Below are 22,692 nucleotides of genomic sequence, written 5' to 3' on the forward strand. Positions count from 1 at the left end.
GTCCCTGGGAGATGATTCAGGTTTTATAGCTTCGGGGAACTTGGTTTGACAAGTTGATCTGATTGACTAATCATTTTGTTTTCTCCCAATGTCACATTTGGAAAAACAACTCAGCAGAGAATGGGTGGGTAAGCAGAGTGGGAAAGTCTGTGTCTCGTCTTAATGACAATTTCCTTCCTTGGAAGGTGTAGAAATCGATGAAAAGAGCTGCTAGCCTGGCTCTGATTCCAACCAAAAAAAGAGTAACTAGAGGCTGACTCACAGAGGATTGGAATGATGAAGAAGCAGCCCCTCGGTCTTGGTACCCGCCGTTCCCAAATAGATCCCCCTCTCTCCACACACAGTCCCAGCCTCCCTCCTCCTTCTTCCAGTCTCCCGGGCAGCTCAAGCTCCACAAACAGGACTCGTCAGCTTCCCACCCCACCACCCGTTCAGAAGAGCATCCAGTCTCCCACATTCAAGGGCACCACCTGTCACTCAGGTTGGAAACATCAGTGTCACCCTTGACTCTTCACTCTGACTCACTCCACAGTCATCCGGTTGACAAATCATTTTTCTTTCTTCATCACTTCTCTTAAACACATTCTCTTCTCTCCATTCACACAGCCACCACCCTGGTTCAGGCCTGGATCGCCTTTCACCAGAACTATTGCTGTGCCCTGATTGGTCTTTCCTACTTCAAGCTTCTCCCCGTTCCCATCCATCTGCCACCCAGTTACAGAAGTAATTTTCCTAAAATGCAGGTCGGAGTTCCCTGCCCAATAAACACCAGTTGCTCCTGATTACTTCCAGGGCCATATTCTCCATTTGGCATCCAAAGACAAAGAAGTGGTGTAGTGGACAGAGCGCTGGGCCTGGAATCGGGAGGGTCTAAGTTCAAATTCAGACACTTAAGTCTGTGTCATCCTAGGCAAATCCCTTAACCTCAGTTAATGGGGGAAATTATAGCACCTACTGATCAGTTATTCTTCTTGTTCTCTTTGATTTTTGTTATTGAGGGATGGCTCTGTAGCAGAGCCATGTGGTCTTTAAACTTGTGTCTAAAAAAAATGATAATTTCCTTTCCTTATAATGAGCTTCCTTTGTATTTTTCTTAGGAATTTTATTTTATGCATTTAAAAGCATGATTCTGAAACAGGATTCATCAGACACTCCCAAGTGGTCCATGACACAAGGTTCCGTGAGATGGTTGAGCTCCTAAAAAGTAGAAACTATATTTGTAAGCCTTACTTTGTATTCTTCAATTTAACCAGTGATTGGCATATAAATATGTGTGAGCTGACTGGTTAGAAAAAAAAATTAAGGATCTCTGCTTTATGGACAAGAGTATATCTGGAAATGAAGGTGACATTTAAAAAAGATATCCAAAAATAACAATAGTTTTAAATGTGTAAGGAAAGCCAGACCAGGCCATATACCGATTACTTAAGGATTGCCTCTCAGCAGATCTCCAGGGGAAAAAGGCAGACCTCCTGGCTGCTCTGAGGACCCCCATCTGGGACTCACCTAACAAGAGGTTCAAACTTAAGGAGAGAACTACACTGCCTCCCAAGAGGCAAAGCTGAGGTTTTAACTCACAGTCTTCTCTTTACACAATACCACACTAACACACTCCAAGTGGAAAACCCAGGAAATGTAAATGGGATCCTCTCCATAGGCTGGACATAGCCTAAAGCTTTCCAAGCCCAAATCCTCTGACCAATCATGAAAATGCAAAGTGAAAAATGCCCAAGAACCATCAACCTGCCAAGGCTGAGAAGTGGGGAGGGGGCTTTGTGGGAGGAGGGCTGTAACTGAGGAGAGGAGCTCTGTCCCCCCAGGAGGCTTCCTTCCCTCCCTTTTTTTCAGGGAAACTGGCCTTTCCCCTTCAAGCTGTTGATCTCCTCCTCCTCTTCCTTTGGGCTCTCTCCCCCTGTACCCGCTGGGCATGTTGTAATTGGGACTATTTTTAGACAGCTCTCATGCTCTGGGGGAACTGCAGTCTGTGAAACAAGGGAAAGCCAGTCCCCACCCCCATCCTCAACCACCCCCATCCAGTTGCTGATGACAGAAAATGACTGCTTAAGATCCAAAAGTGAAAAGTTTGGGGATGGGCAGTGGGAGTCCCACCTGCCCCCAGCTTGATGCCTCCCCCTGTCAACTGATTCAAACATTTTCTTCCACAACCATCATCACCATTAGGTTCCCTAGTCAGGGCCCTAAACGGCTCACAAAGAATTCTCTTAACTGCACATTTAATAGGTGGCTGTTCCATCTTTGATTAAAACCTGTAGGTAAGTGCTTAATAAATGCTTGTTGACTGACTGACTGACCATGTCCCAAGGCAGCCCATTCTAATTTGGGGCTACTCTCATTTTTAGGAGAGTTTTTCTTTCCTTTTATCAAGCTGAAATTTACCTCTCTGAACTTTTAACATATTGTTCCCTCTCTGGAGCTAATTTGTCTCCAGCATCCTTAGATCATCTGACACAATCCCTTCATTTTTAGAAGTAGAAACAGAGGTCTGGAGTTTTTCAATGACTTGACCAATGACACAGAAATATTAACTAACAGAGGCAAGATTGGAACCCAGGTTTTTTGACTCCACATCTAAAACCTTTCCACTGTACTACACTGCCCTTCAGGGCTGAGTCTGTCCCATAATCCATGGCTCAGACTAACCGCATTTCTGTGGGGGAAACCAGTCTGTCCCATTTCAGTGCTCCAGTCCCCTTATTAAATATACTTTCTAAAATACAACTAAGAAAACTTCTTTTTGTAAACTGTGGAATGACCTACAAGTGTTTCATATCCTTTTACTCCTAAGTCTAAACTAACTGCTTTGATTCTACCTACATTTTAGAAAGTTAGAAATCAGAGATAGAGAGACTTCCCAATCTGGATGCAGTCCTCAAACATATATTGTCTGAATTACACCCCATCCATTAGTGATGTGAAAATCTGTAGGAGAGTGTGCTCCTGGTGGAGGGGGAGGAAAAGGGGAGTGAGGATTTTCCTTGTTATTTAGCTTATGATTCTGTCTTTGTTTTGAGCTAATGTGTTCTCTAACGTGGTTAGATTTTTTTTTTAATGTTTTTGGATGGGAACTGGTGAGCTGTGCTCTTGAACAGATATTAATCCAAAGCATGCCTTGAGGCAGGATCTAGATTCTAGAGCTCCTCACCTGAGGGGGTTTCACTACAGGCACAAGATAGACCATCAGATCAAACTACACTTTCCAAGCAGATTGATCTATGCCCTGACCTGGCAACCAACCACTAATAATAACCTATTGGTCTATCTTCTCAATGAGAAATGTGATAGACAAAAACTCTTGGATACCAGATCTGGCCCCTGAGAGATCCTAATTCTAATCCTGCCTCTGCCATTTCAGTGACTTCAAGCAGCTCTACATTTCTTTGACCTTCTTTTCCTCTTTGGTACAATGAAGAGATGGAACCAGACTATCTTAAATGGCCCTTCTAGTTCTAAAACCTCTGGTCCCATATAATTAATCAAGATCAGAGTTTGATAAAAGAAACCAGGAGGAGAAGAGAATTCTTTCTCTTTCCATAAAATGGTATTTTTTAACCAGCTCATTCCTACCTTCTGGGAGCAAAGCTCCCAGAAATCTTTATAACAGGCTCAAGTGGAGATGAGGAGGAGAAAGCAACAGATGCTTCCACACTCTCTGTCCTCATAGACCCAGTCCCTTCAGCTGCTAGGAATTCCTTTTCCCTCAATTTAATAGTATTTTATTTTTTCCAAATACATGTAAAGATAGTTTTCAGCATTTACGTTACAGAATTTTGATTTCTAATTTTTTCTCCTTCCCTCATCTCCCCCACTCTCTCCAAAAACAGCAAGCAATCTGATATAGGTTATACATATACAATCATATTATATACATTTCCACATTAGTCTTATTGTGAAAGAAGAATAAGAACAAAAGGGAAAAACACAAGAAAGAAAAAAAACCAAAAAATGAAAATAGTATCTGCATTCAGATTCTGTAGTTCTTTCTCTGAATGTGGTTGCTATTTTCCATCAATGGGTCCTTTGGAATTGTCTTGGGTCATTGTATTGCTGGGAAGAACTAAGTATCAAAGCTGATCCTCACATAATGTGGCTGTTACAGGATATAATGTTCTCCTAGTTCTGTTCACTTCACTCAGCATGGGTTCGTGTAAGTCTTTCCAGGATTTTCTGAAATCTGCCTGCTCATCATTTCTTATAGCACAATAATATTCCAATACATCCTTATGCCAAAATTAGTTCAGATGCTGGAAATTCTTGATAGAACTTGGAAGAGTTCTACTCTATTTTTTCCACACCCTATGTCCTAGAATAGACCAATGCAGTCCTGGGTTGTTGCTTGTTCCCAGTTAGTCCCAGAAAGCCAAGAATGGGGGTCAAGTGTCTAGGGGCTCCCTAGAATCCTTGATTCCCAAACCCTTATCAGTAGCCTTTCATGGCCAAAATGGCCTCCTTACATTCTCATCCATCATCACATATCGTTTCTCATCTACATGCCCCATGCTGGACTATATTTTCTTCTCACTTCTGCCCCTCAGAATCCCTGGTTTTCTTCAGAACTCAGCTGACACGCTGCTATTCCTTCATAATGCTTTGCCTGATCCCCAGATGCTAATTCTCCATGGTGTCCATTACTCTGCATTTATTTTGTACACATATTTTGTATGTACATATGATTATACTTCCACTCACAGATCGAGTGCTTCAGAACAGGGATTGTTTCCTTCTTGTCTTTCTATTCCCTTGCTCTTAGCACTGTGTTTAATATATACAATAGAGATGCTTCTGAAAGAATGGATGGGTGAAAGCCTGGATGATTTCGGATACTGTTGCAGAAAGGGCATTTCAGGCGGGTGCAGGCTGTATTTCATGGCCTCTGAGGTCTCTGATGATTTGGTGAATTTCTGGGTCTGATGAAGGAAGAAGGGTGAGTTGCCATGGAGATGACTTTGCAAGGAGCAGGCAAGCCAGAGGAGGCTATTTGAGGGAGGAGAGAAATAGGGGTTATCCTCCCCTTCATTCATTCTTCTTTTTCTGTTCTTCATTGTTTAAATAAAAAAAAATCTGGTGAAATTAAGTGATTTGTTCTTATTTTCATTCAGGGTTCATAGTCCCTCCCCACCAGTATCAGGAACCCTAGTGGGGAAGGGTCACTTGCCAGTTGTTCTAGTTCCCTAATCTTCCTCTTTCCATTGATTTCTCATTCTCTACCGGAATCCCTTTTTTCACTCAGACAACAGTCATTCCTCTCCCTTGTTTATTGACAGAGACACTGTGAGCACTGAGAGTTAGCCCAGGAAATCCCACTAAGAACAGATAGAGAGATGTCTTTGGTCTTCCTCTCCAGGACAGTGGCCCTATGTGGTGGGAGCTTCTTCTCCTACTCCATCCACCGGCCATCTCCTGCCCCTTTCTGGACTAGAACAAGGAATGAGAGGGAAGCAGAAGGTGTAGGAGCTGCAGAGGGTTTATTAAAAAGGTGTTATCTGGCTTTCTGTCTGAGGCAGGGAAGGTTATCAGGAGATAGAAGACCCGCCCCACAAGTCCCTTCCCCTTTCGGGACCTTCAGTCCCATTCAGTACAATATAGGTTTGAGACCAGATGGTTTCTAAGGCTGACTCCAATTTTGACTTTCTAGGTCCCAGCCCAATGTCTTTTTCTCAGGGCTCCCCCAGCTCAAAGACCACCAGCTCCTGAAAGTTCTGGAATCTTACAACCAAAAGGGACCGACTTGGGTCCCTCTTTGGATCTCTTGTTGCATTGTACTTTGACCTTATACATTTATGACTCTGTATCTATAGTTCCATCCTCTTATCTAGGGATAATTGGTGGCATATTCTTTTTGTGTCCCTGACTTATCTCAGACTAGTAGAGCTCAAGGTCCCTCAAGGCTGCTTCTTATTTATTTTTAAATTTTTATTATTTTTTTAATTTAAATTTAATTTTTATTCTTTTTAAATCCCCAGGATTGTACAGGCTCTCACCTGGTCCAGTTTCCTCTTTTTGCATAGACAAATGAGCTTACAGAGAGACAATTTCGCAAACTCTGAGAAAATTCATTTGGTAAGAGTTAGTGATCACAGACCTCGCTGTAATTCCTGACTTGAATCCTGATTTCCAGCCCACTGATCCTCCCAGGGCTGCTCTAAGAGCTATGTTCTCCCTCTCCCCAGACTGATGGCAGTGCTGAAAAGCCCTCTTCCTCTCCACCAGCACCCCCGAGGTGCTCCTTCCCCTGGAATGAGAACTGAAAGGCCCCAAAGGGACCTCCCTGCTGTCCTTTGGAAGTCTTCCCTAGGTTTCAGAGTGTTTCCAGGCCGACCTCAGGAGGCTTAGAGGGCCTTAAGGATTTGGATTCATAGAGCTAGAAGGGAGCTTTAGGATCTCGCTCCATGCTAGCTCTGGTAGCAATCAGTGCATCTTAACATGGTAATCAAGGGGAATACCCAGGTCGGGATGATCTCACCCTGATCACAAAGCTGACCTCCCAAGGCACTGACACCTGGTATTAGGAGATAGGAGAGGAACGGGGAAGGGCACGCCGGGCTGCTCCTGGGCAGCCCCTTTCAATGATAAGTTCCACAAGAACAGGAACTTGGTCATCTCCACTTCTATATCTTCTGACCATGTGCTCTCTGGACTTTACCACTATGACTCAGATGCCTTCTCACCCTAGAACTTCCCTTTGCCAAGTTTTTTGTCCACTCAGTGAGTTCCTTGGAATAAGAGTGTCCATTTGAGAAAAGGCCTCCTATGGATACTCTTCTTCTCTGGTTGGGCTTCTTTCTGACTCTCCAGACTTTCCCAAAATGGCCCATATTCCTCCTTTTTAGGTGTTGTATTCTTTAATTAGAATACAAGCTTTTTGCTGGCAAGGACTAGCTTTTCCATTGTATTTGTAGCTTTAACACAGAATCTAGCACATAGTAAGTGCTGAATAAATGCCTGTACTTCATAGGTGCTCATTGAAGGTGTGTTTCAATTGTTGCATTTAATCCTAATTCAACCGTCTCTTTCTCTTTTTATCAGTGTTTCTGTCTCCGAATTCATCCTTCCTCATCTTCCTGTTATTTTTAGCATTTCTATTGTTTTGAGGGGCCCAGAAGGGGAAAAAAAACCCAACTATCTTTACCTGATTAAATTTCCTTTCTCTAGGATGGATTTATTTAACCTGATAAAGACCAATGGGACCAGAAGTTAGCACAGTACTTTGCACATAACGAGTTTAAGGAATGCTTGTTTATGATTAATTGATCTCAAAGACTTGTTCTTTCTTGCCTAAGGGGCTGAACACAGGAGTTTGGCTAATAACATAGTCCACTAAGGCTGTTAGACCCAGTCCTATCGACCTTCCCAATGCTTCTCCCCCATTCCACCACTACATTTCCCACAAGACTTTAGATGAACACTTTACAGTTGTGTGGATCTTTAGCTGTTCAGGGGGTACTGGCTGAAACCAGCCTAGCCATGGAGTCTACACACTAAATGATTTATATTCCCATGAACCTAGAGACCAGAGTTTGGCTCTGAGCACTTAAGGCATTATCAACTAGGCTGGGTTCAAAAAGGCTTCCTGGGGATGTGGCTTTGAAGAGAAACTAATCTGGTTTAGATAATTGGAAAAACTACCTCCCCCAACCCTATTCAGAATGGACAAAATTTGTTCCACCCTTCAGATTACCTTTAACCTCAAGTATTGTTTCTGAATCTCACTCTTTTTAAAAACTTTTTTTAATTCAAAAGTATTTTAATTGCATGTAAGGATAGTTTTCAACATTCACTGTTTAAGATTTTGAGTTCCATTTTTTTTCTCCCTCCCCTTTTACCTCCCCCTTCCCGAAGAGAGCAAGAAATCTGATATAGGTTATACATGGATAATCATTTTGAACATTTTCCCATATTAGTCATTTTATGAAAGAAAAACCAGAACAAAAGGGGAAAAAAAAACATGAGCAAGAAAAAACAAACAATACAAAAGGTAAAAATAGTATGCTTCGATCCACATTTAGTCTCCATAGTTCTCTCACTGGATGCAGATAGCATTTTCCATCCCAAGTCTATTGGAATTATCTTGGATCACTGCATTGCTGAGAAGAGCCAAGTTTTTCATAGTTGATCATCACATCATCTTGTTGTTACTGTGAACAATGTTCTCTTGGTTCTGCTTACTTCATTCACTATCAGTTAATTATTAAGTCTTTCCAGGCTTTTTTGAAATCAGCCTCTTCAGAACAATAATATTCCATTATATTTTTCTTACAAAACAATAATATTCCATTATATTCATATGCCATAACTTATTCATCTATTTCTCCACTGATGGGCATCCACTCAGTTTCCAGTTCCTTGCCACTACAAAAAGAACTTTTACAAACATTTTTGCATATGTAAGTCCTTTCCTCTCTTTTATGATCTGAGATACACTGGGGATCAAAGGATATGCACAGTTATATTATAGCCTTTTGGGCATAGTTCCAAATTGCTCTCCAGAATGGCTGGATCAGCTGAATCTCACTCTTAGTTTTTGTGAGGAAATCTAGAAAACAAGGTGAGGTATAGGAAAAATGTTTGGGGTGGGGGGAGAAGAAAGGGATTAAGAGCTGGTATTTATCTCTCTCCTAAACCCAACCCTACATTATAGACTAAAGAACCTCAGTTCAACCCTTTATTATACACGGAGGGAAAGGGAAGCCTAAAGTGAAAAGTGGAGCCAGTATCAGACCTGGAGTTAGGAAGACTCATCTTCAGGAGTTCAGATCCAATCTCAAACACTGATGGGTGAACCACTTAACCACGTGTACCTCGGTTTTCTAATCTGGGGAATGAACTAGAGAAGGAAATAGCAAATCACTCCCCTATCCCTGCCAGGAAAACCCCATATGGGATCGTGAAGAGTCAGACAGGACTGGAACAACTGAACAACTTCTGAAGATTATGGAGGACACAGATCCCTCATGGCCAGTCTCTGGTCTTTGAGCAGGGGCCTGTGTCCATTTAGCTGACTATTTATTCCCCCCAGGACTGAAGTGAGGAAGCCAAGACAAGATGAGGGAGATGCTGAGAGAGAGAGAGAGAGAGACAGACAAAGAGAGACAGACAGAGACAGAGACACAGAGAAAGAGGAGAGAGACAGAGAGAGGCAGAGAGACAGAGACAGACACAGAGAGAGAGACAGAGAGACAGACAGAGACAGAGATAGAAAGATAGACAGAGACAGAGACAGAGAAAGAGACAGAGAGACAGAGAGACACAGACAGAGACAGAGACACAGAGAGACACAGAGAAAGAGAAGGACAGAGAGAGACAGAGAGACACAGAGAGACAGAGACAGAGAAAGGCAGAGAAACACACAGAGAGAGAGGGACAGAGAGAGAGAGAGAAGAGAGAGAGAGAGAGAGAGAGAGAGAGAGAGAGAGAAGAGAGAAGAGAAGAGAAGAGAAGAGAAGAGAAGAGAGAGAAGAGAAGAGAAGAGAGAGAAGAGAAGAGAAGAGAGAAGAGAAGAGAAGAGAAGAGAAGAGAAGAGAAGAGAAGAGAAGAGAAGAGAAGAGAAGAGAAGAGAAGAGAAGAGAGGAGAGGAAGGGAAGAAGGAAGGGAAAGAGGGAGGGAGAGAGCATTTTTGAAGCTCACTCGGTGCAGACACTGACATGGAGCCCTCAATAAAACACTAAAATGCCAGATTTAAGAACAGCCCAACCCAGAAAGAGGGGACCACTGCTTCAGACTCGGAGGGACCAGGGACCCAGAGGTCAGACTGCTACACAAAAGGGAGCTAGAAGCTTGGGCTTGAAGAGAATGGCTGGGAGAGGCTCCATTCCTGGCCCAACAGTGCCACCAAGTGAGCAAAGCAGTCTGGGTAGCCCTGCCGGGCCTGTTCTGAAATCCATCTCCTTACTTGCCACGGACCAGAACCAGGACAGGGCTTACTTTTCACTTTCAACCTGGGGTCTCCTCAGACTGGAGACTCGTTGAGAATTATGGAATCTTAGCGATAAAGAGATCTTCAGTGATTATTTAATCCAAACCATACTCCAGGAGAATCCCCACAAAATATATCAGACTGGTGGTCAGGGAGAATTCACTTCCTTCTGAATGAACTTAAATTCCCCTTTGGGATCATTTTCACTACCTAATATTAGTACTAAATTATTTTATTGCAAATCTATTATTTCTGCTCTTCCTCCCAGCCCCACAAAAAGCCCCCAAAAAACAAAATGCAACAAATTAATCCCTTTTCTATTAACCAGTCCTTCAAATATTTGTAAACAGCTATTATTTCCCCTTGACCCCTTGAATCCTGCCAGATGTCCCTAAACCTGGTCTTCTTAAGGCAAAAATCCTCATGTGATATGGATTCAAGACCCTTCACGACTCTGATTGCATCGTCCAGATACTCTCCAGATTTCTACTGTACTTCTTAAAGCGACATCTAGAATTAAAAAACACATTCCAGATATGATCTACCATTTTTTCCTGGTAACTATGGAAGAGTTGGGCTAGAATGGAGTCCAAAATACCCGAGTTAAACATGTAGGGAATACTACCTCAAACACTAACTATACAACTATGCAAGTCACCCAACCCTTATTCGTCCTAGTATCTTCAACTGTAAAATTGGGTTAATAACAGCACTTACCTCCCAGGATTATTGTGAGGATGAAATGAGGTAACATTTGTAAAGTGCTTGGCACAGTACCTGGTACACAGCAAGTGTTTAAAAAACACTTATTCCCTTCCCTGAAGTAGACCAGTCTAGCATTTGCTCACTTATATTGAGCCTTTGGGTCTGCCTTCCTTCTTCAAACTGCTTTCTAGTTATGTCTCCCTCCTCTTGTTCTTGAGTTCAAATAAGACTACATTTATTTCTATTGAATTCCATATTATTAGGTTCAGCCCAATGCTTTTACTTGTCAAAATTTTTTGGATCTCAACTCTGAAATTCATCAGTATATTCCTTATTCCTTTCAATGAAGAGGCAGTGTAGTAAAGTGGGTAGTGTAAAGGGGGTGTGGAGTCAGCATGAACAGAGTGTGAATCTCCCTTCAGATACTGCCTAGCCTCAGGTTACTTATCTGTAAATTGGGGGAGTTGATAAGTCGCTTATAAATTTGGAACTAAACTCAAAAAGTTATCAAAATGTGCATATCCTTTGACCCAGCAGTGTTTCTACTGGACCTGTATCCCAAAAAGATAATCAAAAAGAGAAAAGGACTTGTATGTGCAAAAATGTTTGTGGCAGCCCTTTTTGTAGTGGTAGGAAACTGGAACTTGAGAATGGCTGAATAAGTTGTGTTGTATGAATGTTATGGAATATTATTGTTCTGTAAGAAACGATCAGCAGGATGATTTTTTTAATTTAAATTTTATTTTATTTAATAATAACTTTGTATTTTCAGAATCCATGCCAGGGTAATTTTTTACAACATTATCCCTTGCACTCGCTTATGTTTCGTTTTTTCCCCTCCCTCCCTCCACCCCCTCCCCTAGATGGCAAGCAGTCCTATATATGTTAAATATGTTGCAGTATATCCTAGATACAATACATATTTGCAGAACCGAACAGTTCTCCTGTTGCACAGGGAGAATTGGATTCAGAAGGTAAAAATAACCCGGTAAGAAAATCAAAAATGCAAATAGTTCACATTCGTTTCCCAGTGTTCCTTCTCTGGGTGTAGCTGTCTCTGTCCATCATTTATCCATTGAAACTCAGGTCTCTTTGTCATAGAAATCCACTTCCATCAGAATACATCCTCATACAATATCGTTGTCGAAGTGTATAATGATCTACTGGTTCTGCTCATCTCACTTAGCATCAGTCCATGTAGGTCTCTCCAAGCCTCTCTGTATTCATCCCAGCAGGATGATTTCAGAAAGATCTGGGGAGAATTACAGGAACTGATGCTCTTCAACAATGAGGTGATTCAGACCAGTTCCAATTATTCAGTGATGAAGAGAGCCATCTACACCCCGAGAGAGAATTATGGGAACTGAGTGTGGACCACAACATAGCATTTTCACTCTTTTTGTTGTTGCTTGCTTGCATTTTATTTTGCTTCTTTTTTTTTAACCAATTTGATTTGATTTTTCTTGTGCAGCACAATAATTGTATAAATATGTATGCATACATTAGATTTAACATATATTTCTACCATGTTTTTTTTAATTTAGGTTTTTATTTACAAGATATATGCATGGGTAATTTTTCAGCACTGACCCTTGTGAAATCTTCTGTTCCAATTTTCCCCCTCTTTCCCCCCTACCTCCTCCCCCAGATGGCAGATTGACCAATACATGTTAAATATGTTAGAGTATATTTTAAATATAATCTATGTATACCTATCCATACAGTTATTTTGTTGCACAAGAAAAATCAGATTTAGAAATTAGGTAAAAATTACCTGAGAAAGAAATCAAAAATGCAAGCAGACAATAACAGGAGTGGAAATGCTATGTTGTGGTCCACACTCATTTGCCATAGTTCTTTTGCTGGGTGTAGCTGGTTCTCTTCATTACTGAACAATGTTTAACATATATTGGATTACTTGCCATCTAGGGGAGGGTGTGGGGGAAGGGAGGAAAAATTGGAACACAAAAATTTGCAAGGGTTAATGTTAAAGAATTGTCCATACATCTGTTTTGAAAACTAAAAAGCTTTACTAAAAAAATAAAATAAAGTCGCTTATAAATCTATGATGTTGTGACTGATTCCTTGAGAACAGAGGTCCTACAATCCTTTCAGAATACGGGGTCTCTAAGGAGAAGGGCTGTTGCCCCTCAGATGAGTACCTTTGAAGAGAGGTTCTATGCCATCTTCTTCCTCAGATCACTTTGCCTGGGCAATTTTATCAGAATCACAGAACCACAGCTCAGCTGAACTGTGCACTGGATTGGGGAATTGTATTCAAATCATATCATGTTGGAGCTGAAAGTACAATTTTGTAATGGGAAAACTGAGGCTAGAGAGGAGGAATCAAGATGGCAGGATAAAAGAGGCAAGAAAATTGAGGTTAGAATGGAAAACTGATTTACTCAACTGTTTTACACATTCAACAGCAGACCCAGAAATAGAATCCATGGCTCCTAATATCTAGTCTGTCTCTCTATGCCCCAGCAGATCCCATTGGAACAGTGGGTAATAGATTAAGAGAGATTTTTAGATGGTATCTTGCTTTTTGTTTTACAGATGTCAAAAGAGGCTTTTCTTTAAACAGCAAATGGATTTCAAACTCTAAATACAAAGAAAGGTTTAAAAATTTTTTTAACAAATTCAGTCTAATGTTTGGACAACCTGCAAATACCTAGGTATTAAAAAAAAAACAAACAGTTCCAGACATTCATCCAGAATAAATCTAAAATAAACATAGAGAAGGTACTAGAATTAAGAGAGATCTGGAAAGGTTTCCTTTAAAAGATGGAATGTTAGTTTTGAAAGTTAAAATTTTAAATATGATATTAAGTTGGAAAGATATTGCGGTACTTATAACTAATTGTGGTACTAGACTACAGGTCTTAAGTGCCTAGGAGAGGAATTTGAACTTTATTTCATAAAAAGGAAATCTCTAAATATTTTAAATAACATGCCTGTAGCTATACATTGAGGACTTTTCTTTCTCTCTCTCTGAGTCATAGGTCCCCGCACTAGCAGTAGCCAATGACATTTTTGAGTTCTACCTCTCTCTCCTCCATTTTGGAGATTTCCAAAGAAGCAGTTGAAGGTAAGTTGTACATCTGGCCTGGAGAAAGGCTGAAAACCAAAGTGCCTTTCCAAATTCTTTTTTTAGGTTATACATTTACATTTTTTTTTAACATTTTTCCAAATGAGTCAATTTGGGAGAGACAAATCAGAGCAAAAGGGGAAAACCATGAAAAAAAAACAGAAAAAAGTTGAAAATAGTATGAATTTAATATACATTCAGTCTTCATAGTTCTAAGTTGGCGTTTTCCATCCAAAGTTTATTGGGATTGCCTTGGATCACTGAACTGCTGAGAAGAACCAAATCTGTTACAATTGATCTTCGCATCATCCTTTTGTTGCTTTGCACAATGTTTTCCTGGTTCTTATCTTGCCTTTCCAAATTCTTAAGAGATTCCATGGGATCAGATGGCATGGCTGGAGGTATACAGCCTAGGCTTTGAGGGATAATGCACTAAATACCTATGGATTCACCAGGAGCAATCCTGGTTTAGCGCACTGAAACTTCCTTAAAGTGAAAAACAGATTTGCTCGATTTGACAAAGGAAGAAATGTTTTCATGACCAACTGAAACTTTTGAATTACCAATTGTGCCATCATTAAAACAGTTGAAAATTTAAATAGGCTAGAAGCGTTTGATGCTCCAGAGACACAAGAGTTCTAAGGTGGGGATGCTGAGGCTTTGGTACCCAGAGAAGAAGAGTGACTGACTCCATCTGCTGGAGGAGAACTGAACATCAGGAAGAAGAGAGTACTTCTCAAAAGGATGGAGAGACAGAGAGACAAGAGACAGAGACAGAGACAGACAAAGAAAGGATGTAAGATATCTGTGGGGAATGGAGACCAGTGCAAGAAGCAGGGACCAGAGAAAAATTGCTGCTGGAAAGACATTTTATCATAGAACAGGAAGAAGAGAATACCAACCTTCTCCTTTAAGGGGCCCTAATTTGGCCAGTCTAGAAGTCATCTAGTCTGTACAGTTTCTAAAGGCAGGTGGCCCACTGAAGGTAGAAGGATCCTCTGGACTCTATGTGGACCCAGATACAAGCCCTTTAGTGGTTCTATGATGAAATGCTTTGGGAGCCTTAGTCATTTTAAATGGAGCTGGTGGCTTTTCCTTCAGGGAATTTCATAATTCAAGTTCCCAGATGAGTCAGAAAAGTGAGAGGTCCCAAAGGGTACACAGATTCCTAAGTCAAAACGGATCTTGAGGTGGTATTGGAATATCAAAGTAGAGATACCTTTTGTTAGATCATAAATTCTATAAATGGATGTTTCTTTTCTGACACCCAATAACAATAAGTACTTATAAATGTTGATTGCATTATTCGAATAGAAGGAAATAAGCGTTTATACAGCACCTACTACTGCCAGGCCACAGTGATGCAAGTTTTACAAATATCGCCTTATGTGATCCTCCCAACAACTCTTTCTGTGTTGCATTCACTAACTGTGGAAGGCAATAAGCATTTTTATAGCACCTACTATGTGGCGGGCATTGTACTAGGAGCTTTACAAATATCATCTCATCTGATCCTCACAACTGTCCCAGGTGGGTGCTGTTATTATCCCCAGTTTATAGTTGAGGAAACTGAAGTTAACAAAGGTTGTGACTTATCCAAGATCACACAGCTAGGGAGTGTCCGGGGCTAAACTTGAACTCAGATCTTCTAGAAATGCAAAGAAAAATCAAATGAATTTTCTACCCCCAAGTCCTGCAATAGAGGAGAATGGATAGAGGAGTGACCTCTAAGGCAGTGATGGCCTGTTGTCTCTTGGCCTTGTGGACTAATTCTTTTATCATCTGGACCGCAGATGTCCATTTCCTTATCTGGGAAACGATGAAAAGACCCTTTCATTTATTCACTCCTCATTAAGTCCCTGTTACGCCGAGTGCGGAGAGGGACAGGGCACAACCCCACAGATATACCACGTGGGAGGTGGGGTCCTCCCCGCCCTGCCACTGCTCCTCCCCCCGGGGATCGCCCTCCGCAGAAAAACGGGCAACGGCCTACCCTCCTATTCTGCAGCTTTAGGAGTGAAAAGGAACTCCTAACTTGACTGAAAGGTGAGTTTTGGCTTCCTTGCGGATGCTGCCCTGGGGCTGCCAGGGAGAAAGAAGGTCGAGTTAAGAAAAGCAGGGAAGAATCTTGACACTTGTGGAGGGGGATTCCCGAATCTTCCCACAGACGCCTTCCTAGACACTTTCCAACGGGGAAACTGGCTTTGTAAATAGGAAGCGCATCGGGTAAATCCCACGGGGTCTCCCACTGAAGGTGGGCTTCCCAAAATTACACTTTGTTATCAGTAACCATTTTGTCCGCCTATTTTATATTCCTATACACAGAGAGACCTACAAACTTCTCCGTGAAAAAGGGGTCTAGTGCGGACAAAGTCAATTACAGCCAGTCAGACACACCCTAGAACGTCACAACTGGGAACACAAGGTATATTGTTATTATTATTAATGTACCCATTTTACAGATGAGTAAACTGAGGCAGACACTGGTGAGGGGCCTGGAGTCAGTTGAGCATCCAGGTTCTAGACCTGCCTTCAAAACGGGGGCTACCAAAGCCGGGAGGGGCCTTTCAGGGGTAATTAATCCAATCGGAAACTGAGATCCAATTAGGCTCGAGGGCTAAACTGAAAACTGGCCGTCCGAGGCAATTCCTTCTTACACCCATTTTACAACGGGGGAAACTGGGGCTGGGGAGATGTAGGGCGTCGCGCGGGGTCACCCTGGGAAGTGTCGATCACCGCCCGAGGTTCAGGCCCAGAGGAGGGTGGTTGGCGCCCTTCTCAACCGACCCATTTTACGAGGAAAACAGGAAACAGCGGGGGCCACGGGCGGGGTTGGCTTCCGGACACTTCCGAGGCCACGGTTCAACTCGGTCCCCCAGCGGAAGAGCAGGGTCCGGACCTTTTCTTCCCGGAACGTTTTTTCTTGAGGCCTAGGACTCCGGGGGGAAGGTTTTCCTATAGGATTTTCCTCCCACGCGGCCTTTATTTCCCACACTGCCCCGCGCTTCTTCCTTCTTTCTCTCTCTAGCTTTGGGCCTCTTCCGGTTGGTGGAGTGCCTGTTGGCGCAGGCTGCGGTGAGAGGCTATGGGGGTCGTATCCGGCGCCATCCGTGGCCTGGATGGGACATGGGGGGTCGAGCGAATAGCTCGGAGGATAATGGAGGAGTTCTGAGCCGGGGGTCAGGCCGGGCGGGACCGGCGGGTGGGGGGCAGATCGGGATTGAGCCCGGGAGAGTCGGGGGTAGCTGAGAGGCCTGGGCCGGGGTGAGAGGGAGTTTGGGGCCGGGATGAGAAGGAGTTCGGGCCCCGGGGCATCGAGAAGGGAAGGAGAGGCGCAGACCGGGCTGGTACCGTGCGTCGTTTAGCGTAATCTCAGGGCCGCTACGGGAGTCTCGGGAGCAGGACGGGATTGGGAGCCCACGCGGGGCGCCCTTCTTAAGGAGGGAGTCCCACCGTCGGCAGAACCGCAGAGGGGGCCCCAACCCTCCCATCTCCCCGCGCGGCTCTGCCCCCCCGGTGCCAGATGGGGCAAACCCGAGTCCTCTCCCATGGGAGTCCTAGCTAGAGCTCCCAAACAACTGCTGGAGATCCTCTAACGCCCCGCTGTTGTGCCCTAAACTAGCCCAAATTTGAACACTCATTTCCCTTTCATTCTGTGGTATATTTGGGGCTTTAGCGATCGGTAAATATTTACTGATCGTTTACTTGGGTGCTGGCTAGAACAGCAGAAGACGGGCCCTGTCCTCGAGGAGCTCAGTTAATTGGAGCTAGCCTGCACACGGATGAATGGGAAATCTTCGGGAAAGGATGGCACTAAAATGAAGAGATGTTGGGTTTCCTGTGGAAACTGAGGATTTTTTAAATTGGGACTAGACTCGGGAAACTGGTTCAACTCCGGCTTCATGACCCAGAAAACATCATACATACACAGCATACTTAAGCTGTGAAGATGAGGGATTGGGCTTCATGGGGGTCACAGAGCTCTGTGATCCTAAATCCTAAAATCGTTGTCATTTTTCTCCCCTACAGGTGCAAAGATGGCTAAGTCTAAGAACCATACCACCCACAATCAATGTAAGTTCTCCCCCAGGGTAAAGGAGAGAGCACCTTGTTAGCTGGATTGAGTGTTAAGACTGCAGGGCAGGGGTCCTCAAACTTTTTATATAGGAGGCCAGTTCACTGTCCCTCAGACTGTTGGAAGGTCAGACTATAGTAAAAACAAAAACTTTGTATTGTGGGCCTTTAAATAAAGAAACTTTATAGCCCTGGGTGAGGGGGATAAATGTCCTCAGCGGCGGCATCTGGCCCGCAGGCCATAGTTTGAGGACCCCTGCTGCAGGCTTTGTAAAATTTGGACAAGTTGCTAATCTGAGAACCTTTTTTCCTTATCTTTTAGGTAGGAATAGTAATTCTGCCACTTTGCAGGAGTGAGGAAAAATAATTTATCTAAATGTTGGACACTAGGTGTTATTTGATTTTACATAGCAATACATACATGGCCTAATTTGGATTTTTTTTCTTTTTTTGTCTATAGCACGAAAATGGCACAGAAATGGCATCAAGAAACCTAGATCACAGAGATATGAGTCTCTGAAAGGGGTGAGTGTGCATATGTTCCGCGAATATGGTTTGCTGAGCAAACTCAGGTTTCTGGTTTGAGACTTTAGATGGATGGTCAATTTTGTGACAATGCTTTATGCCTACAGCCCCCTGACCATCTGTCTCACCATCAAAATATGGGGAGGCTGCTACTCTCAGTATCAACCTTGGTAGAAGAGAGGCTTGTCTAGAAAAGTTATATAGGAGTTTAGATCATACTGTGATACACTGGCAAGATGTTAGCTCTGGAGGCAAGGACTGGGATTGAAAGCCTGTGTGACCTTCTAGGTAAAACTTTTCTGGGCCTAAGTTTCCTCACCTATGAGATTTGGGGGTGGGGGACAATTAGGTTAATGACCTTTAAGTCTTTCTCTAGCTATAATCTGATTTTCTGCAAGCCACTGGCCTGTCAGGAAACAAAACAGCTGCCTGCCCTAAGGAGAGAAGACAAGAAAGATGTACATAGCACTAGGGCAAAGCACAAAAAGTGTTCTAAGATTGCCCCACTTCCTTGTGTTCATATAGGTGTCATTTTTTTATCCAAGAGTCTTGGCAGAGTATTCTGCACATGATAGGGGCTTGACAAAAATTGGAACTAAATAGATGGCATCACTTCTAGTTCTCAGAATATGGTTAAATGTGTAACCCAGGTATGGTACCATTGGGGCCAACATAGCTTGTTAATAACTGAGTCACATGAGCTACATTCAGTCCTTGAACAGTTGGTATTAATCTTTTAACCATTCATCAATCATTATGCTCATTGTGTTCAGTGATTTGAGCTGGTAGTGGAGATGTATTCACAAGATCTGACCCCAGCCCTGAGGAATCCTAAATAGTCCAGTAGGAGGTAAAAATCATAGACTCAAAATAACTATATAGCTATGCAGTATTCAAACTGTCTTAACTAATTGAATCTTAACAATTTCTCCAAAGGTAATTTTTAAATTTCTTGATGACTGAGAACTTTAACAAATGATTTACCCTCATAGAGTTGTATAAAGGCCAAACTTTGTTGCCACCTTTGGATACCAGTCATTTGGCTTGTTGTTCCTTATATTTAGGAAAGTTATGTAAAACATTTCTCTACTAACCATGTTTTGGCAGAAAGACAAAAGGAAAACATATGCTTCAATCTGCATTCTTGAGTTCACCAGATTTTCTATCTGAAAGTGGATAGCATTTTTTCATTTTGAATCTTTTGTTGTTGTATTGGTCAGAATGACTACTAAGCCATGGATTACAGTATTACTGTTGCTTTGTAGTATGTTCTCCCGTTTGTGCTTACTTCATTTTGCATCAATTCCAAGTTTTTCTGAGACCATCCCCTTCATCATTTCTTATAGCATAATAGTATTTTTCTTTGCTCTCTGGGAGATATAAATCTAATAAGATTGCTGGGTCAAAACGTGCAATTTTATAGCACGTGGAGTACAGTTGCAAATTGTTTTCTAAAATGATTGGACCAGCAGGCACATCCCTTCTAGCATTTCTCACTTTTCTGTCTTAGCCATTAGATTCCTCTATTACGCTTTAAAACATTTTTGTTGGATTATGAAAACTGCCTGTTCACATGCTTTGAAAAATGGGTCTTATTTTTATAAATGTAACTGATTTCCCTATATATTTGAAAAATAAGACCATTTTGATTTAATTGGTTCTGTTTGTACAAAAATGTTAATTTTATAGTCAAAATTATCCGTTTTGCCTCCTATGAACCTATTTCTCTCTCCAATCATTTACTCTTCCCCTTTTTTTTTTCCCCATGCTTCTTTGATGTGCTTATGGTATTTATCAATTCTTTCTGATATGGGCCCATTTTGAGCTTATTTTGGCATGTGGTATGTTGGTCTGTGCCTAGTTTTGGCCAGACTACTTTCCAGTTTCCCAGCAGTTTTTATTAAATAGTGAATTCTTGCCCAATAGCTGGTATCTTTGGAGTTACCAAATACTATGTTATTGCACTTACTTGTTTCTGTATATTGTGTACCTAATCTATTCCTTTAATCGGCCATTCGATTTCCTCCAGTAACAAATTGTTTTTGATGATTTTTTTTAAAAATCAGTTTGATGGAATTGTTTTTGGTATCGCTTGAGATACCGGTAGGCCCTTTGGAAGCATTTTTTAAAATATACTCTTGTAGAGTTGGCTTTAGTATATCATATGGTTCTAGAATCTCTGGTGATTAGACATAGAAGAAACTCTAGAGATTGTGTAGTCCAAAAAAATTAAGCTTTTTATTAATAAGCCACATGATAAGAAATCCATGTGGTTTTGAATCAAATGAATCTAAAGATTACGTTCAGCTTCAATTAAAAGACAAAATAATTGAAGCTGACCAGCATGGTGCCTGATAAGTCTCTTATACAGTCTTAAGTCAGTTGAGGGGGTGTTTAGGACCAGTCACTAATTTATAGGCCAATTAGGTTTGTTCAGGTTTAATGTCTTCATTTTGTAGGTAGGAAAGTGGAGGTAGTTGTCTCAAACATTATATAGCACAGTAGTTACAGACCTGGACTGGGCCTTAGGTTCATGGGACTCCATATATAAGTGCTTATTCTGTGCAAAGCACTGGGAATACTACTGCCTCCCAGAGATCTCAGGTTCTCTGGCTAGGGATAGGTGTAAACATGGAAATATTTTAAATATATAAAATGTATGTACAGAATAGGGAGAGGGTAGTCTCCTGGAAGAGAAGCTATTAGGCAGTAAACATCTTTTAATACCTGCTGTATGCCAGGTACCATGCTACTAAGCATTGGGGTGAAAGATAGTCCCTGTCTTCAAGAAGCTCACTCTTTCGGGGGAAGCATGCAAACAAGCTATATACAGGATAAATTGAAAGATAGCTGGGGAGATTTGGAAAAGGTGACATTTAAACTGAACCCTAAAAAACGGGAAGGGAAATTTAAGAGGCAGAGGAGAGGAAGAAAATTCTGGGTGTGAGGATAGAGAGATATGGAGAAAACAATAAGCATAAGAATAGCAGAGAGGTAGAAAGAGGACAGATGAATGTTTTACATGCCAAAATAAGATTAAGACAGATTCAGGAATTTAAATGCCAAATATAAGACTGGATGGATCCTGGGGCCACATCATTTTGGCAGCTACTTGGAGCTAGAAATTTGTTGCCTTTTGATTAGAAAGAGCAGCAAGGATAGAAGTGAATTGGGCTGGCGACTATGAGAAAAGTGCTTATATGCAAGAGGTACCGTCAGTCTATTCTGATCACACCTGGATATGTGGGGCATTAATCCCACGTGGCAGCAACTCTCCTTCAAGAATAGAGGTTGAGGGTGACACTGGGTAAGATTGCTGGTCTGAAAACTGGACACCTGTGGTGCCTTGACAGTAACAGGACAGTTGTAGAGGCTGATTGCTGCTTTGGGAAGTGTGGTGGTCTTGGAGATTTCCAGAAGGCCAGTGTAGGTGTGATGCTGGAGCTCCAGAGAGTAACCAGACCTGGGTCAAATGTGTGGAGGTGTTTGTTGAATAGATGGCAGCTGGTGGGTAGTCAGATGTGGAGAGGAGAGGGCCCAGGATGAGGCCCAGAGCTCCTGGCCAGGGCGAAGTTGTAAAGACATTTCTGTGCATTGCTTGTCTTGCAGGTTGACCCTAAGTTTCTGAGAAACATGCGCTTTGCCAAGAAACACAACAAGAAGGGGCTGAAGAAGATGCAGGCCAACAATGCCAAAGCCATCAAGGCCCGAGCAGAGGCCATCAAGGCCCTGAGCACTAAGGCCTCGAAGGCCAAGCTTCTCAGGCCCAAGATTTCCAAGGCCACTGCCCGCCGTGCTGGCAACAAAATGGCCACCAAGCGTCCAGCCCCTAGAGTTGGCATCAAACGCCCAGGCCCCAAGATCACAAAGCCCGATTCTAAGGTTGCCAGAACCACTGAACCCAAGACAGCCAAGCCCACCGATCCCAAGGCCACGAAGCCCACTAAGCCCACTGACCCCAAGACCGCCAAGCCCACTGATCCTAAGGTCACCAAGTCTGGCGCCAAGGTCACCAAATCTGATCCCAAGGCTACCAAACCTGGCCCCAAAGTCACCAAGTCCGACACCAAGGTCGCCAAACCCGATCCCAAGGCAGCCAAGTCTGATCCCAAGGCAGCCAAGTCCGATCCCAAGGCTGCTAAGTCTGGTTCTAAGGCCACAAAGCCCAGTGATTCCAAGGCTGCTAAGCCTGCCGAGTCCAAACCCAAAGATGCTGGGGCTAAAGCTTCTGGTCCCAAGCCTTCAAAATAATAGATGCTTCAGGACAGAAGGACTTGTTTAAAACCTACGCCACCGTTTTTTCCTAGCCAGGGTATGATTATTCACTATTTTGTACAAATAAAGGAAATGGTGAGTCATAAGAATT

The 22,692-nt window shown here is 42.5% G+C and overlaps 1 protein-coding gene across 1 annotated transcript; it reads left to right on the forward strand.

Moving 5' to 3' along the window:
• Window positions 1–16,729: 16,729 nt before the first annotated feature.
• RPL29 (ribosomal protein L29) lies at window positions 16,730–22,690 on the forward strand. Its single transcript, XM_051985405.1, has 4 exons — window positions 16,730–16,802; window positions 17,757–17,801; window positions 18,262–18,326; window positions 21,936–22,690. Exons 2-4 carry the CDS (start codon window positions 17,765–17,767, stop codon window positions 22,575–22,577), a joined length of 744 nt encoding a protein of 247 aa, XP_051841365.1. The 5' UTR covers window positions 16,730–16,802; window positions 17,757–17,764; the 3' UTR covers window positions 22,578–22,690.
• The last annotated feature ends 2 nt before the right edge of the window (window positions 22,691–22,692 follow it).

This window comes from Antechinus flavipes, chromosome 1 (genome assembly GCF_016432865.1).
Source record: "Antechinus flavipes isolate AdamAnt ecotype Samford, QLD, Australia chromosome 1, AdamAnt_v2, whole genome shotgun sequence".
Classification (NCBI taxonomy): Eukaryota; Metazoa; Chordata; class Mammalia; order Dasyuromorphia; family Dasyuridae; genus Antechinus; species Antechinus flavipes.